Source organism: Atractosteus spatula, chromosome 13 (assembly GCF_055471065.1).
Source record: "Atractosteus spatula isolate fAtrSpa1 chromosome 13, fAtrSpa1.hap1, whole genome shotgun sequence".
Classification (NCBI taxonomy): Eukaryota; Metazoa; Chordata; class Actinopteri; order Semionotiformes; family Lepisosteidae; genus Atractosteus; species Atractosteus spatula.
Window position 1 is genome coordinate 42,259,938 of NC_142718.1, and position 18,341 is coordinate 42,278,278.

Here is an 18,341-nt window from a genome sequence, read left to right on the forward strand (position 1 = left end):
ATTAAGAGCAAACATTAAATTAAAAAAAACAAAAGAAAATGCTTCAAATGAACTGTCCACTGTATGCACCTCAAAGGTTGGCTGAGCAAGTCTCAGAAAAGAAGATTTGCTGTATTTAATCTTTTTGTTTTATTTTTTAAAGCACAACTTGGGTTAACATCTTAGCGGACACATACTACACTCATCTGTCCTCACAAAGCCAAACATGTCCTGCAGTGCCGTCGTCAAGCGATCACTCTTTTATAAGGCTGATGAAACAATAGTCCATTTATAAAAAGGGAGAATCTGATCTGAATCTTCAGAAGTCTTTCAATACATATTCAATAGTGCATTATTCATGATGTCAGTAACCCTTCAAAAATGTTAGCGTATGCAGTATGTAGTAAATTATTTTAAAAATATATAATGCAAAGACAATGCTAGAAAGCTTCAGATCCCTGAAAGCAAGAGCTAAATGAAAGACTTGTGGATAAAAAGACAAGTGAGAAAGAGAACTGAAAGAAGAGATCTGTAAATGGTTTTAATCCTGCTGGTCTTTCTTAGATCACAGTTCTCGCACAGCTCTTTGTATTGCATTTTCTTAGATCGCTTGCTAATTGAATGTTTTGAAAGTGTCAAAAAATTGTTGTCAGCATTCATTCGAGTCTGGGCACACAAGGCAAAGCACAAATAAGGAGCAAATGCGACAAGAAATTGCCAACTGTTTTGATTTCCCTCATGGTTAATTCTAAGTAATTGCAATGGCTTCTGGTGAGTCTTTATGCATGAGAACATTTCAGTCATGCTCATATGGTGCATCTGTATGTTAGTTACATTGTTTCAGGTTTGCATTGAAGAGAGAGGTGAGACATTCATGAACCCTTCTTCACACTGCCATGCATCAGTGCCAAGCTGTAGAAGGAGGTACCCTGTGTCTGGCGTGGGCATGGGACAGCAAGAAGCATTCAAACTGTCCTTAAAATTCATGGATTAAACCATCTCAAAACTGTTTACAGCCAGCATCTCGTGGGCTTGTCCACTTTCTTTCTATCAATAAAAGTGCAACCATCAGTGGTTTTTGAAAGTTTGGACTCGCTGTTTTATTTCTATTAAATACCCACCAATCAGAATTGCAACATTTGGTTGTCCAGCAATGACTCCTGTACCCACCCCAGACACATAGACATGCTCCTCCTTCATATCCACCTACAGCACAGATCCGTCAGGTGTGCGGTGTGTTACTACTAGTCCTCAGAGACTGACAAAAGAGTCAGTGTCAATTGCAGGAACCTCTCACTGACACCAATGCACAGCTCTCCCCACTCCTCACTCGCGGGCTCCAGTCATGCACACCGCCACTCCCTAGACAGCATATAACTCAGCAGTGCCAATAGATCAGATCCTCTGCCACAGCAGAGTCTCACACTGTAGGTTTCATAGGGGGGTGAAACCACTTCTCAGTTTCTCAGTTTAAGAAGAGGTTATTTTAACTTAGCCTGGGAATGTATCTGGTTGCTCTTCTCTGGACTGATACCACATTATTTTTTTTGTAATGTGGTGACCAAAACTGTACACTAAATAAACTCCAAATAAGGATTTATTAGTTCATTGTGGAACTTTGTTTTAAATTCCACACTGCTTTTAATTGCTTTGCCATATACAGTATATATTTTCATAACTAGCTTTTACAGTATAGTTCAGGTTTTTGCTACCTGTACCGTAACATAGTGAACATACACTATCTGCATTAATTATCATATACTAAAAGTTTATCTATCCTGAAAGTTGATATTAAACTAAATAGAAACTACAGGTTTCTATTTTTGTGTGTTCTGTGAAATGTACAATAAGATGCATTAGGTAACAATATCTTACAGCACAAATTATTACCCAAACCCTGTCCCTCCCTTGCCCCTAGAAAAAAGCAGACTTGTTTCCCAAGTGCAAATTACTTTAAAATCCCCTTAATATCTCTTTAGGATTTAGAAAGTAGTTGACTACAAAGTTAGTAATTTTGTTTTTTCTTTCTTCTTTGCAATTGCCTTTCAGCAACTGTTTATCTAACAGCAGCACTGATATCCTACAGTTTTTGAATAGTGAAAGGAAAGTCTGGCAAGTGTCCCTGACAATGGGGGGTTTCGTCCTCAGGGATCTATAATGGGCCAAATTTCTCAAAGAGGGAAAAAGGCTTCTTTTACAGCTGGGGCACCAGCTAGCTCCTGTTACACGGTACCTGGATGTCACCGACAGTTAAACCATTGCTAAAACTGGTAAAAAAAAGTTGAGACAGTGTTATGGTATCAAAGATGTAGCTCTACCGTTATAGTATACAAGATAAAAAAAATGATGCCTGTTGAAATGCAGTTTGCAGTACACTGTTTAATGGTTCAGTGACATTGAGCTCGTTGCAATAATCATGTTATTATCAGGTTTGTCTTCAGTCCAGTTAACACTGTAGATGGAGGAAAGGTAATTCCAGGTAGGTTGTTTCAAATGTATTGCTCAAACTGTGAGCACATCACAGCAAACCACCAGCTCTATAACATTTAACCTCTTTAAAAAAACTTAAAGAGGTTAACAGAAACTTAACAGTGGCCACTACTAAAAAATAAATGGACCTAAAGTGAAAATATAACTTCTCAACTATTTTTTAAAACATTTTCCTCTAAAATTATTTTCTTTTGATTGTAGAAAATAGTATAATGAACGGACCTGTATCCTGAGATTAATTTCAATGTTTTACATAAATGCCTCGCTGACCGCTGAAGAGGTTAATTGCAATCAATGATTGTTTCACTAGTAAGTTTAATAAAAAATCAATTCCCAGCTAATTCATCACTTACTGTAGTTCTATTCTGTGATATAGTGTGAGTATTCACTTTACCTAAGTGTATTTTGTATTATCATTCTAGAATGAAGATAATAAAGCCCAACTTCGTTCATATTTACATTCTGAATTAAAAAAGTTGTTGTTTTCCTGAAGTATTTTGATATGAAAAGACATAAAAATACCAGGAAAATAATAAAACATTTATAAAGTGTGAATAATATTTAATATAGACATACCTGAATGGAGGCTATAGAGTGAGATTGCAATAGTCTAAAACAAATGACACTTATGTTTTGGGAAGCACTCTTGGATTTCTGCATTCCATAGTGCTACCCTGCCCTCTACTGTTTCAGCCAGGCAAACAGGAATGGTTTTCTGTTTCAGTGTAAACTACAAAAAGCTGTCGTTTTGCACTGCTCGTGAGTTCAAGGTCAGAGCCTGGCTATTTCCAGCTCGTCTTGTCTTTGATCCATGTACCAAAATGACAAGGTAACACGATTCGGGGTCAGCTGTATTACAGGAACGCTTACATAAATCGGGAAAGTGGAAATCAATCCTGGCTGACAGTGTCTTCAGGATAATCAGGCCTTGCTCTGTGCCCACTGTCATCTGCTCCCCCTACCACCACGAATCAGATGAGTGGGAGCTCTGTCGTTTCTTGTTAGCAGAATCATTTTTACTCCTGGCAAGGTAAATAAACTTTTCACTGGGTGTACTATCAGACTTTTTTTATTTGTTTAACTGTAAGACTGTATTCTTGATTTGTAACTGGAAACTTTACAACTACGTTCCCTGGATCATACTGAACAACCAAAAGCCCAGGAAGAGTATGTGTCATGTACTGTACATACACAGAACAGGGCAGAAGGCAACAAGAATGAGAAAAATGTAAATACCGTGCATCTTAATTATTCAACTGAGGTTTACTGTACTGTATGCATGCACACAAGCAAAATTAATGTGGTATGTTACAGCAATTAAACATACAACTCCAGTCACAGGTTACTTGTCTGATCAGTTTCATGATGTATAATGATGAGTCTTTGCCACCATCGAAGCCACAAATCAGTTTATTTGAAACTGCAATTTCAAAACATACTGTACAGTACCTGTGATGTTTCAAGGCAAATTCTGTGTCATCTTTGATTTATGTTTTTATACACATTGCAGTAAATTCAGTACAAACCGGGACACACCAAGTATACACTTCCTTTTCAAGAAGGGGACATTATCCTCCAGTCAGAAAGAGTGTTTTTTTTTTCACCACAACTACTCAACCCCTGCTAGTTAAGCTGGCCAAACCAACTGTTCAGTAGGTGTGCTGGGTGGTTCAAAAGACTGGAACATGATACATCAAAGGGATGCAAAAGCCATTAAGTGTGATAACACCATGGTTCCCATTGGGTAGAAATGCCTCACGTGTTCCAGGGAACACTTAAAAACTCTCTCCCTAACTAGCCACTCAGTACGCTGGCTGCAGGGAAAATAATAGTTTATTTATTGGTTGATCCCAATTTGACACATGAAAAGAAAAAATAAGTAATTACAGTTCCAAACTGAATAAAAAATGAAAGAAGACATACTGTACACATCTTTACTTACTCATTGATGTACAGATCACTGTGCGCTTAAAATGTTATAGCAAAAGTGACACCAAAAATATTGTAGGTTGAAATAACTAATTCCATAACAATAAAACTTTTTCTGAAGTAAAGCTAAAGTAATATTTCTCATTTTAAACTACCAGTTTAGGGTTTTAATTACCCCTATATTTCTATGGCAAAACAATGCGTGGATTGGCAGCCATTTGAATATCTCACAGGTCATTGAGCATTCTAGTTAATTACTGCACGAATAGCCTGTTTTTCTCCCCTCTGGAAACACGTTTCTAATGGAAGACGAGGTCTGACAAATGTGTCATCTACATAATTAGCTAGGAAGCAACACATAAAACATTAAACATGCTTTGTGCCGACGACAATCAAAACATTTCATTTGTTGTCAATTATTCATCACTTTGTAGGTTCTGAAGGGGTTGTTAATATGGAAATCAGTCCAGATGCTAACAAGGTTATAGTTACTGATTTAGAATGGAGATAATTTAAACACATTAAAAAGCAGATTTCTTTCATTTTAGTTGTGTATTTTAAACTTCATTTTTCATACCAAAGTGTTCTTTTTTGTTTGTGTTTGTTTTGAATGTAATGAAGAATTTTTCAGACGGAAAGCTACTTCTTGGTTAAAAACAGATCTGTTGACAACCTCTAACAATGCTTGGTAGAAAGCTGTACTAACTTTGAACTAGAGGGTGTTGTCCAATTCTTGAACTATGGAGCTAGGAATAACCTAAGCCTATTTGGCACAGAGAATCTCCTGGTGCAAAGTCATTGACATTATGACTCTATAATAACATCACTAAAACAGTTTCATTTAATTTATAGTTTGTTTGTGATAAGTATTTCACAGTTCTGTATTTTCTTTAGTGCAGAGCAATTCAAAGACTGCATCTGCATACTGTTAAAATATCCAAATGTCATAAAGACTTTATAGGACAACACCTACTGTATACATCCATATAATTTTACAGAACTGTGAATAATTAAATCATGGAGGTTTATGGTGGCACATCTGAGAATTAGCGAAGCAGTGAAAATAGCATTATATTGTACATACAACAGGCACATTAAGAATCTTTTAAGCCACTCCATGTACCAAAAATCATAAGAGCCAAACACTTTGTATTCTCTCAAAGTGTATTAGATAAAATTGAATAAGAATTTCTAAACAATGATACTTTAAAATCTTCTGTCAAAATGTTTTATTTTTAATGTATGCAATTTATGTCTGTATTATCATTTTTTTTAATGTGCTGAATAGGGCTTTACTGTCATGTGGTGAAAATTTCATCAGCTCTGCAGGGTCCTCTTACAGTATAATGTTATCTGCCACGTTGCATGAATTCTTCTGCGATAAAATGTTGAGTATGTTCGTTTTTTAGAAAGCAAACCTTCTTGAGGAAGCCTTAAATCTTTATATTTTAGCTGAAAATAGTAATTATGAATCTCATTTTGTAAAGTATTATAATATGAATAATTAAATAGTAGCACTGAGTTCATCCAGATGGGAAGGATGTGGGCACACTGTAAAAGTCAGGTGGCTAAATACATCCAGGAAATCACAGTTCCTACTGTTAGTTCCCTTACAAGTAATTACCATGATGAAAAATCCCATAACTCACTTCTCAAGCTACCTTTTACAGCTGTCAAATCAGAAAGACGTGAAGTGCAGAAATAAGCCTAAGGGTGAGCTCCTTAAAGTAATTAAATTGGATGCATAGAACTCTTAATCTCCATTACCTGCAGGACCCTCAGCTCGGCAGTGCCCAGAGCAGTGAAAGCTGGTAGCCAAGTTTTTATGCCCAAAAGCTTATGTTCTGAAAGAGCCATTAATGTTGAAAAGACCTTTTAATCAATAGTTTTCCAGTATTGATTTGAAAGTGGAGATCGGTGCCCATTTCAGCAAGTTTGTGTTTATACAAATCTTTTTCAAAAAACAATGCCTGCAATTACCTTTGTAATAACTGCCAGGTCTTATCAATCCAGTCAAGCTCAGTGTCACTTTTGCGCAATATCAAGTCCTACTTCAGGACAGTTTGTGGAAATAAAGCCTCCAACTACACTTACAGCTTGATTTGAAGTTAATAGGGTCATAGCCTGTGATAGCCTGTAAAATGTGGAACGAGAAAAGAAATGTTCTGGTTAGAAGATTTATGTTTATTTCTGTAAATATTCCATGTTAAAAAAACTAAATATTAGTTAAATATTATAAAGTTAAAACCAGAAGTCAAGGGTGATCGTTTCATTGATCAAGTGGGGGAGTGATCAATGAATAAAGCTTTGTCACATACTGCACTGTCTGCATGGGAATCAAATGGTCAGCATTTCAAACATCAAGCTTAGCACCTCAAACCAGGGGAGGCTGGTAATCAGAGGGATGAGTATTGTTCACTCTGGGCTTTTCTCTGCATGCAAGTTGAAACTAAAACCGGAATGGAACTGTGCATTTCCCCTTTCTTAAGTGAAGCTGCTCTTCTTGAGCGTGTACAGTACTCTGCAGAAAACCCAGAGGCATAGAATGGAAAAAATAGATGCACTGTGTGAAGTACAGGTTGGTGTTAGATCTCTTTTAGATATAGTTTAAAAGAATTCCCTTTACTCTTGTGTGCTTGATAGCTGACTCTGCTTCAGATTGTATTTCAATCTCAGCTATGTCAAAGGACAGATGTTCTACAAGAGTCTGTGCTGATATAAATCCAGCAGATATGAAGGGACCTAAATTACAGAAATTTGGTACACAATGCATACTGTATCAATGACATCTCTAGAATTTCCTGGATACACGGGGAAGCACTCACAACTTAGCTTCCTGCACACCTGCAAATGAACAACATGTAGATTTAGTAGTTCAGGTGGGTAGATGTAGATTTGTAGATTTGCTTGGCTTTGTCTCGTCCATTTTTTATGTTTCCATACAATCATGGATAGATGGTTGTTCACAAGTGATGGATGTGGCTCTGCTGGGCTCAGAGCCTCACAGCACAGCTCTCCTGACAGCAGCAAACTCTGCTGCACCAAAGGACAGCAGATTTCTACTCTGTCTGGGTTTCAAGGGGGTGAGGTCACTTTTGTCACGTGCTCAGCACCAATGAGCTCTGCCACTTATACTGTACCACCATCTTGTTAAAAAGAGCTTGGATTAGCATCAGTCAGGAAAATGATACTGCATGAAAAGAGTTTCTCAGTGGCCATAGTTTTCAGCTGTGCTACTCAACTACTTTGTGAAACATCTACATTTATTAAGTGAAATATGGATGGCAAAACAAATAAAACTCACTAAAAGCTACAATAATTCATGATTTTATACAGTACCTTGATACCGTAACTATAATTTACAATGTTCTTGCATAATCAGAAGACACATGCATCACCAAAATAGTAATAACATTAGCATTTATTAGTACATTTTTCTTTAAAAAATGTAGTCAATCTTCTCCGTAACTTTAGGGCTTGAAGGTATCACAGTTCTTTTTTGTCTTCTCTTTACCATGAAAAATAATTGTGTGTTTTAATAAATAGTTTGCAAATCAACATGTACATTTTGTTGTCAGGAAAAAATCAAATTTATTACAGTTTAATTTATTTTCAGTTAGTAAAGTTCTTCTATGGATAATTTTGTGTAAACCTAATTTGACAACAGTGACAAATTTCCCTGTTCAGAAACTTACTGCATGTTCACTGATAATAAAAATAGTGATTTTAAGGTTTAACAAGATGGTGGTGCCAGAAATCCTTCTCAAACCAGTTTTTACTTTCAGAAAGTCTTAACACCACGGACAGAGATTCTACATTGCTTGTACATTGCCAAAGTACAAGAGAACTGCTGGAGGAAATCAAGAAAGCCTCAAACCACAGCAGTTTAAACCATTGCACTGGCAGATATATATTTTTAGCATGCCAGGCCATCTACAGTACGTGCCTTAACAACAGCAACAGCAAAACAGAGCATGTCAACAGCGTGGTTCACTGGACAAGACTGTTAGCCATGTCAGCAAATGATGGATACACTTCCGCTGTTTACCACTGACAGATTGCTCTTTTCCATTGAGGCTGATGTTTACATCAGAAGGATTCTTGTAGTGCAAGAAACTGCTTTCAAAGCACTGCTGGCTGAGCATGTGAAGGAGCAGGAAGGCGGGCCCATTACCATGACTAAGGACAGTGAGCAGGAGCAGGCAGAGATACTGTACTACAGAGGACTGAGCTGACCCTAAGATATGGCCTAAAATTGCCAACAACATCAAATTGCTTACTGCCCCACTCCCTCACTCCCCTACACATGTGCGGATTTACACATCCTTTATGTTGGCATCAACCAGAAGCACTTGATTCTGAACAAATGCTGTACTCAATATCTTCTTTGTGATAGGTGGATAAGTGAACGTTCCTATTTAAAGCAGGCCTGTAGCACTTGTACAAAGCAAAATACCACTGATACTGTATATCTCCATGAAAATGACCTCTACTGAAAAGACCACTACTGAAAAACTGGAACCATTTGTATGTTAATATGACTATGGAATGCCATAGCCAGGTAGGTTTGCTTTAGAACATGTTTCCATATCTAGTACATGTATAATATTATAATTACTGTTGATTTAATCGATTTAATCGATTTGGATTAGAAAATTTGCTTGAACTGCAATCTTGATATGCACTTCCTGCTGTAGTGTCTGATCACACCAACCACATCCTGAAGAAAGTACCTTAGCTTAACTTGGAAATATTAGGAAGCCAACAAAGGTAATGCCGATAAAATCTGTCTCATTTTTTTAATGTTATTTTTTGCCAAAAAAGTGACAAATGCTAATTCTGTCCCATTTACCAGCTGGGTATGGAAATGCTCATTAGTTTTTAAGAGGGTTAATCCATTTAGCTTTCGCATATTGATATGCCAATTATGTCTAATTGTACAAGAGGCATCCGTCAAGGTAATAGTGCATAAACACATGCGGGAACATTAAGAACATCCCAACATGTAATAAAGTAGGTGTTAATTGGTAGCTGAGTTCTGCAGGCTATTGAGGTGTATAATTCTGGGAGAGATGGATCACTTGCAATTTCTCTAAATAATTCCATTTGCAACCTCATGCTGTGATGTTTTCAAGCTTCTGTATAAAAAAAGCAGAAACAAAACCTAACCTAGAAAAACTTCCAGGTCTTCTAACAAAATCTCTGACTTGTTAAACTGGGTATTGACTCCTTTTAATACAAAAAGCTAAATCATTTTTACGGTTAATTCCTAAAAGGACTTGGGCTACCTAACAATGTAAGACAACATCAGTAAAAAATATCTTCTTCCTTCTAATCATTCCCATGGCACTAAATGTAACAGGTTCTGCTAAATTAAATTTACTAAAAAAATGTTTTGTTCAGGAATTTATTTGCAGAACATTGTGGACATCATTTTCTTAGAGGTTGATGTACAAATTGTGACAGATATTGTGACCACATAATCTTACTCTGCTGAATGGCCTCCTCTCAATTTCTCACATTCAGACGTTTAACAGCACTTCTTTTTAGCTAAGCCACAAACTGAAATTTGTCATTAAGTTACATTCATACCACAGACTTAGGACGTATCTGCACAGCACCTCTTTCAAAAGCTACTGAGACTTTTTTCAGTTTGAACACCACTTTACAAAGAGCATAATTTGGAAAACGGTGTTCATACTTGGTTTACTGTATGAAACTGACAGCTCGGAGGGTGCTGCATAGTCAATATGTAGAGCACCTCGAGATCCTTTGACATAAAAAGCAATATATCAATAAATTAATTATACAGAAACATTACAAGAGCGCTTTTGTTCATGCTTAGCACATCCCTTATTTATGCTTTATTGACAATTGTTTTCTAATTTCACTGCCATTACTTAAATACTGAATGAACAAAATAATTTTCTTTGCAGCCAACCCATCTATAGAAAGACAAAGAGAACTGTACTGAGTATCCGTCTGTATCAGGCAAGTTACATGTGAAAAGTTTTGCTTGACAGATCACACACTGTTTAATTATATCACAACTTAAACTATGTGCCCATTTTCCCTTGGATCTCATTCCCATGGTGATCATTGAGAGGGGATACAATTGTACATTCCAAACGCTTCTCTGTCTTGCTTACAGACATTGGTAATCATGCCATACATTTTAATTTTGTAACTATATAATTACTTTAATTCAGACAAAGGGCAACACAAAAAACTGCCTTCTTTTAATAGCCACACGTCACAACTGTATAGGGCCTCATCTGACGAGACCTGCTTAACTTCTCATTATGTTGACATCCCCGAGTGACAGAACATTATTCTCTATTGTAATCATGTACATTTAATCTAATCTATTTTCCATAAAAGTGGACATTTCCCATTTTAAGATCAATACTTAAATAGAGCCTTTTATTTTTATTTGTAATCTTTTATTTAACCAGATAAGTCAATTGAGAACAAATTCTCCTTTTCAGTGATGACCTGGCCAAGAAGCTGCACTATTGTCTAAAACAGACAACAAAGCAAGGAAAGAAAGAAGAGGACAATCAATAAACGTAAATCACACGACCTGACGTTTCATAACAGGACGTGGTAATATTATCAAGTGCAACTATCAGACAAAAATGATTTAACCATAGAACTGAAAACGCCCAAAGATGCAAAGGACAGTTTTTAAATTAGCCTGTACAGGAACTTGATTTTTCTCTTTAGATTTAGTTATAATACTTTAGAACAGAGTAAATGGCAAACAATGAATTCAGTTGTCAAAGGCTGTTATTGAAACTCTAAATTCAGTGTGTTGCAGCTTCACCACATCTATGGAGACCCCACTGAGCATCAATACTCTTTATACAGGTATGTTCTTATATGTTCATTCACTTATTGAAAGAAGACCTAAATACAGGACTAGAAACCACAAGTTCCACAAAAGTACAGCAAAAAACTGAACTGACAGAAAAACAGTGATTCTGCAACTCCACAGAGAGTTCATCACTGTGTTTCCAGTAAGCATGATGACATCTGATGAAGAAATAATTATACTTATTGGAGCCTCTATACAGTACTGTACGTAAACATGAGATGGATTTATGTTTTCTTAAATTGTAAGAGCACCTACAGTATGATGGAATTTAACAAATCCTCCTCAGATTTGGTCTTAATTACTCCTCACATAAGGCAAAAAGATGTTTGCTGAGCAACAATAAAAGCTTTTTCAACTCTCTGCAACTGGGTATGCAGAAATCAATTAATGGTATATGTGAATCTTGGACCTTCATACTCTCTAAGGCACCTGGTTAGAGAAAGCCCACAGATATTGGCTCCTGGACCTGGAGTGCCATTGTGTACTCTAATTTAATTCCACATTGCACTCTTAATGACTTGACTTGAAACCATGGTTCACTTATTTGGTCACTATCAGTGATGTTACCAGGCCTGTAATCATTAAGGATTATAAATTACCTAAAAGGTAACTGTGGGACTATGGCATCCAGGAGCTGGAGTGAATATCAGTGGATTAGGCCCTTTTGCTGTAGTTCAGTGGGATACGGTGACTTGTAAAAAGTTTTCAGACTTGTTTCCATGGGGTGTTTGATTCTGTGTGTGTGTGTGTGTGTGTGTGTGTTCATGAACATGACAGCAGCTGCAGAAAAGAAAGACAGTAATTCTGTTTGGTGACCAGCAGAAGAAAACAGAAACAGCCTTGACCCAGACACAAATCATGTTGAAAGTCGCTAGTCTCCTATCTTCATTTACTGTACACCTAAAATTTTTGTACATTTACATTTCAAATAACTTTTGCCCAAGGATTCCATTAAAACAATTTATTATACACTTTAAAAGATCGAGCTCTTTCAGCGATAGTTCAGTTTGTATCATATTTTCTAGAACACATAATAACTTTTCAAGCAGTAAGGAAAATATATCTTTGATATAATAACTTGTCATAACATGCCATTGTCCCTGTATTCTGTTATTATATTTAGAAGGGGTTAACTGAATGATAATAAAATTGACTCCAGTTTTGTCTTTGATCAAATTCTAAAACAGGACAATCCGACCACATTTGTTTCAGATTTAATTTTAATTTAATAAATCAAGAAATAAATGGAACAGTAGAAGTTTTTTAATATTTTGTTTCATACCGAGTTCATACTCAAATGGGTTTTTTTTTCTTAAAAACATCTTGATGGATTTTAGATGTATTTTGTATCTTTATGTATATTCTGTTTAAGTTGAGTAGCCTCATCAAGCCAAATTCCATTTATCTGAATTTATAAATGTTTGAAAAAGCAGCAGGAATCCATGTAACAGATGAGGAAAAAATGTACAATATGTGAAAAATAATATCAACTAAACTCAGAAAAAAAACAACACTGACAATAATTTCTCTTAGCAAAAATACATTTCTCATTTTAGTTGCCATTTGTTGCTGTGTTATATTAAATGAAACACTATTTAAAATATCTAAATTAAAATGTATTTTCTGTGATACTTACAGGTTTCTGAGGTTGTCCAGGATCAGGCAAAACCATAGACTTGGTCTGACTTAGCCGGTCACAGTTGGTTGTTGAGCTTTTTATCCTCATTTGAACTGCTCCAACACCGTGATGTGAAGTGCCCATTTTCTCCACCACAGGTTTATGTGAAGAACTGTGAATATCCATTGTGTCCTACAAAGCAAAAACACAATACCTCATAAAAAACAGAAGTTTTTTGTCAGTTTTTTTAGCCTGACTTTTTGTCCAGGAGACATCAGTTCCAGTTTTCACATAGCAGAAAACAATTCTAAACAATCATAAATTCCTACAATTACTCTACTTTCATCATTTAGTGCATTGATTGTCCCATAATGCGAAATACGTTTTATAAGCGAAACCATAAACAAAATTCCTAACACTTTCACTTTTCACTTTTTAAATCCACTTTCTGGATTTAAAAAATTTCCCCTTTCTATTTTTCTCAAACATCAGGTAAAATGTCATGTGATGTGAATGACATCTAATAGCAAGATACCACCTGTCCTGTCGTGTTTGTATTTTACTGACAGTAATTTTCCTGAAAACATTTTCTTAGCTTAGGACAATTGTGAAAACCATTACAGGTAAGTGGCTGTGATCAACTTGCCTGATGCAGGGAAACAGATGTGCTGTACACTACAACAGCTTCATAAAATAAACACACTGAATGTCACAGCTGATATTGAATTGTTTTAAGCCTGCTCATTTAAATTATAAGAATTCAGTAAGAGTAGCCAGCAACTATATCACCCTCCAGCTCACCACTGGCATCCTACTGAAGCTAAGTAGGTGTGAGCCTGGTCAGTACCTGGATGGGAGACCTACTGTGAAAAACTAAAGTTGCTGCTGGAAGAGGTGTTAGTGGGGCCAGCAGGGGGCACTCACCTTGTGGTCTATGTGGGTCCAAATGCCCCAGTATAGTGTATACTGTAATACATTCTACTGTATACTGTAAACAGGTGCTGTCCTTCAGATGAGATGTAAAACTGAGGTCCTGACTCTCTGTGGTCATTAAAAATCCCAGAGTGTTTCTTGAAAAGAGTAGGGGTGTAACCCTGGCGTCCTGGTCAATTTTCCCATTGGCCCTTACCAATCATGGCCTCCTAATAATCCCATCTATGTGTGGTGAGTGTACTGGCTGCTGTTGCATTATCCAGGTGGGGCCGCACATTGGTAGTGGCGGAGGGGAGTCCCCATTACCTGTAAAGCTTTGAGTGGGGTGTCCAGAAAAGTGCTATATAAGTTAAGCTATTATTAATATTATTAAAATCCCCCTCAAATGTACTTTTGAATGGTGTTACATAGAAAATGGCAGCTAAATGAAATTAATATTTTGTATTTTGTGTTTGTTTATCTATCAGTAAAAAAAATTGCAATTACAAAGCATGTACAGTTAGAGTCAATAATACAATTCATCTGAATACGTTCAACTGGGGTTTGTCCCGAATTCTAGAACATTTCCATAGATACGTTTTCCAAGTATTCCATATAACACCAGTAGAGGGTGCAAGATGTTCAAGTTTTTACCCTTTAAAAAGAGCTTTCTATTAATTATATTAGTAGCGTATCAACAGTTTGCTAAGCATTGTTTAATGTATATTTCTTCATGATGCAGTCACCTGTGTACTAGAGATCCAGAAAAAAAAGGTTATAAATACAATTAAGTATTAAATGATGCTTCAAATTCAACCTGTCTTATTTTTCAGTTACAGGCAGCTATTAAGGTTTAATACAACTTGCTAAGGAACACATTTTATTTTTCTGATAAAGTAATGCTCTTAATTATTAAATTCTTGCTCACTTAAGTCTACTGATGAGTTTTGAAGCATGTCATTTTTTAAATTAAAACATTAAGATTTCATATTCATATCAAATGAAAACAGACTGGCAGATGACTAACATTAGAAAATATTGCAAAATACCGTTTTTATTGATTGACTGGCTATATTGCATGCTGCATACAGTATGTTAAAATTATAGCTGTTATTATGCCCATTTGCTACTGCTTAAAAAAAGGACCAAAACACATGCCAGAAACAACGTTATTTATAAACTCGGGAGTTCCGAAAATTAATAATAAGTCATTTCAAAGTGTTTCTCCCCCTCGTAGTTTAAGGAGGAATGCCTCTTACCTTCCAAAACCTAAAATTATTTCATCTCCTGTCTCTATCTGTAAATCTCTATATTCTCTAAATCTTTTCAAGCAGTTTTGCCTAAATGTAGATTGAATGGTCTGTGTATTTAGCAAATGGGCATGATAACAGCTATAATCATCCAGCAGCCATATCACTCTGCAACTCACAACTGTCATCCCACTGAAGCTCAGCAGGTGTGAGCCTGGCAACTACCTGGATGAGAGACCTCCTGGGAAAGCTAAGGCTGCTGCTGGAACTGGTGTTTGTGGGACCAGTAAGGAGTGCTCACCCTGCAGTCTGTGTGGGTCCTAATGCCCCAGTATAGTGACAGGGATATCGAAATGTAAAATGGTGTCTTCCTTAGGATGAGACGTAAAACTGACGTCCTGACTCTCTGTGGTCATTAAAAATCCCAGGGTGTTTCTTGAAAAAAATAAGGGGTGTTCCCTGGCTTCATCACTCTGTTCTCCTCCCCAGTGATAGCTGGTGTGTGGTGAGTGTATTGACGCACTATGGCTGCCGTCGCATCATCCAGGTGGGGCTGCACACTGGTGGTGGAGGGGAGTCCCAATTACCTGTAAAGCCCTTTAAGTGGAGTGTCCACAAAAGCGCTATGTAAGTGTGCAAGGACTTATAAATTATTATTATTATTTATTTGGACATACTGTACAGTGCAAATTAGCATGTAATTTTGCACATTTGTACCACTTCTGATGTCTATCAGGGTAATTGAAAAACTAAAACCTTAATTCATCAATAAGAAAGGTCTTGGCTCCACTGCTGGTAATTCAGCCCAGGGTAATACACAGAAAGCACAAAAGTGTTACTTTACTATATATGCAAACATATTGCTTCAATGCTTTTTTTTCTTGAATTTCACCAGGCTTGAAATTCTAAACGTTCAATCATTTCACCACCTGTGCACAATCAAATACCTCAGTAAGGATGCGATTTAGTGTTTACTGTATGCACTTCTCAAATATATTACAGACATAAATGATCAATAAGTCAAAATGACACCAAAAATGTATTTAATATTATAAATCCAGTAAATATATTTTCTAAAAATATGCATAGAATCATATTTCTATTGATCCTCAAATCCTTTAATATTAAAAAGAATGAGACATGCATATAAGTATATATATAATTTAAAAAGGAAAATCTGAAAATAATGTCTTCACATCTGTGTAATATACAGTAGTACCACATCCCGAATCTAAAATGGTATGCAATAATTGTAAAAAGGCAAAATACATTATATGTTAATAATTACCTAATGCATTGTTTAAATATGGAAGAGTGCTAATTCAAGATCAATTTCTTTATTAAGTGTTCACATCTGGGCAAGTACAAGTACAGTGGCATCCTACCACCTAACATCATACAGGCTGTTCTCATTGCTCTTTCTGCAAACATCACAATGAAACAAGCAGTAGGGAGCTGTGTCAGCATGCCAACATGGCTGTAAGGGAACAAATAAAGGTCAAGAATAATAGAAAGGAGAAACACAAAGTTTGGGCTGTGGAGTCCTCTTCAGGTGTTCTGAAGCATTTTGTTTCTCATTTCTGTATTTCTGTATCAAACTAATCTTTACAAGTTACAAACAAGTTGGAAATGCTGTGGATTCTCAGGAGTTTTCAGTACAAAGAGCTGAGAAAGTTTGGAGAAAAAAGTGTTCCTCAGATTGAATGACAGAATGAGATTGAGTTAATGTATTTTGGCAAATATTAGTATGCATTTTAAAAGTTTATTTCTCATTTTACAAGTACTTTTAAAATGAAATTTATTTGGTTATTGTACTGCTGTAGCTGATGAAATGACTCAGAAAATTCAGCAAAATACATCAAATTCCCCTCTGAGTTGAGAAGCAGAATCTCTTTGTAAACACAATTTACTAATCCGTAACATCTGAAAGAATTTGCTTAAAATATTGGTTCAATGTTATGCACCTGTTGAAAGAGATGTCTTGAGAAATCTCTTGTACAATCTGTACAATTGCACAGCACTTATATAAACAGATAGACATACGTTTAATGGGCTCAATAGTCTCTCATGTGTAACATTCCTAATGTTTTAAAGATAAAGATAAGATATGATAAAGACAATTGTTCATAGGATAAAGAACAAGTGTCAGCCATCCTACTCAAACAACAATAAAGGAATAAATGTTTTTGATTCTCTCAATGTTTGTGTCCCAATATTCTGTAAATTTAGTTTAATCCATTGTTTTTGAAAAAACAAAAACAAAACATCTGTACCGGCCAAGAGAGAGAGAATTAACTGCATTCTCTAGCATGAACTTTTAGTCTTAAACTGTAACATGGCTGAGATTTCAAAAAGCAAGAACATAAAATCATCTAGCAGCACAGACTGAGAAACTGTTTCGATGTGAAATCCCCCAGTAGCATTTAAAAATACACACCAGCTATGAAATATTAAACAGATCTCAGTGGTGAATATTTCCTAGTTGATCATCATTAGTCTTCCGGTAACGTGTCAGCAGAAGGCCCTCAGCAGTTAGTACGCAGAGCACTGGGGCATCTGTTTTTTTCTGAAACTTTATCTTGATCACTATCACACATTCAGGGCCTCTTTAAGTTAAAATTAAAAGAAAACCATGAGGTATGAATATTTGCACCCTAATAGGACCTTAATTATACAGGTGCCTCATGTAAACGTTCTCTAAAATGTAAAAGGAATTGAATTAAGGTCTCTTACCTAATGCGCGCCAGTTGTCTGGTCAATTGAATTTTTACTAATCTCAAGAGAAAAAGGTTCCTTTAAGTGAGGAAGTGTGTTGCATCACGTGTGCAAAACCTTGTTGCTTCTCTCTGGCTCAGCACACAGTTGGGTGAATTGCAGACTTCATACCAAAAACCTGCAACTCAAAAACCACTTCCTGGAAGCATTTTTTGTGCAGAAATAGACTAACTGAAATGGTGTTCTAATTATTAGATGCACAATAATCAAAGAAAAGACCAAGCACATCTTGTAAGATTGTTTATTTTTCTTTAGTAGTTTTAAACACCTTCCTAACTAGGAAACTGCTTCAGATAACCAAGCCATATTTGTTGTTACACTTCTCCTTTTCTGTCTCTTTTTAGCAACTATCGATTTCAAAACATATCTTAAACAAGTACCAGTGAACAGAGGTTTCCATATCAAGCTCTAGAGGCCTGGAAAGCATACTGAACTTTTTTTTAATATATTGTATTGTACAATAAATTGTACTAAAAATGGAACAGATAGTCTAAAAACACAGTTCAAACCT

General features: G+C 36.1%; 1 protein-coding gene across 1 annotated transcript in view; it reads right to left on the reverse strand.

Moving 5' to 3' along the window:
• Positions 1–17,842, reverse strand: part of arhgap15 (Rho GTPase activating protein 15) — a 193,078-nt gene extending 175,236 nt beyond the window's left edge. Inside the window, exons 1-2 of the mRNA XM_088931037.1 lie at positions 17,789–17,842; positions 12,912–13,085 (exon numbers count right to left, since the gene is read on the reverse strand). Of these exons, the coding sequence (XP_088787163.1) occupies positions 12,912–13,079 (168 nt within the window). The 5' untranslated portion in view covers positions 13,080–13,085; positions 17,789–17,842. The remainder of the gene's footprint in view (positions 1–12,911; positions 13,086–17,788) is intronic.
• Positions 17,843–18,341: the final 499 nt, after the last annotated feature.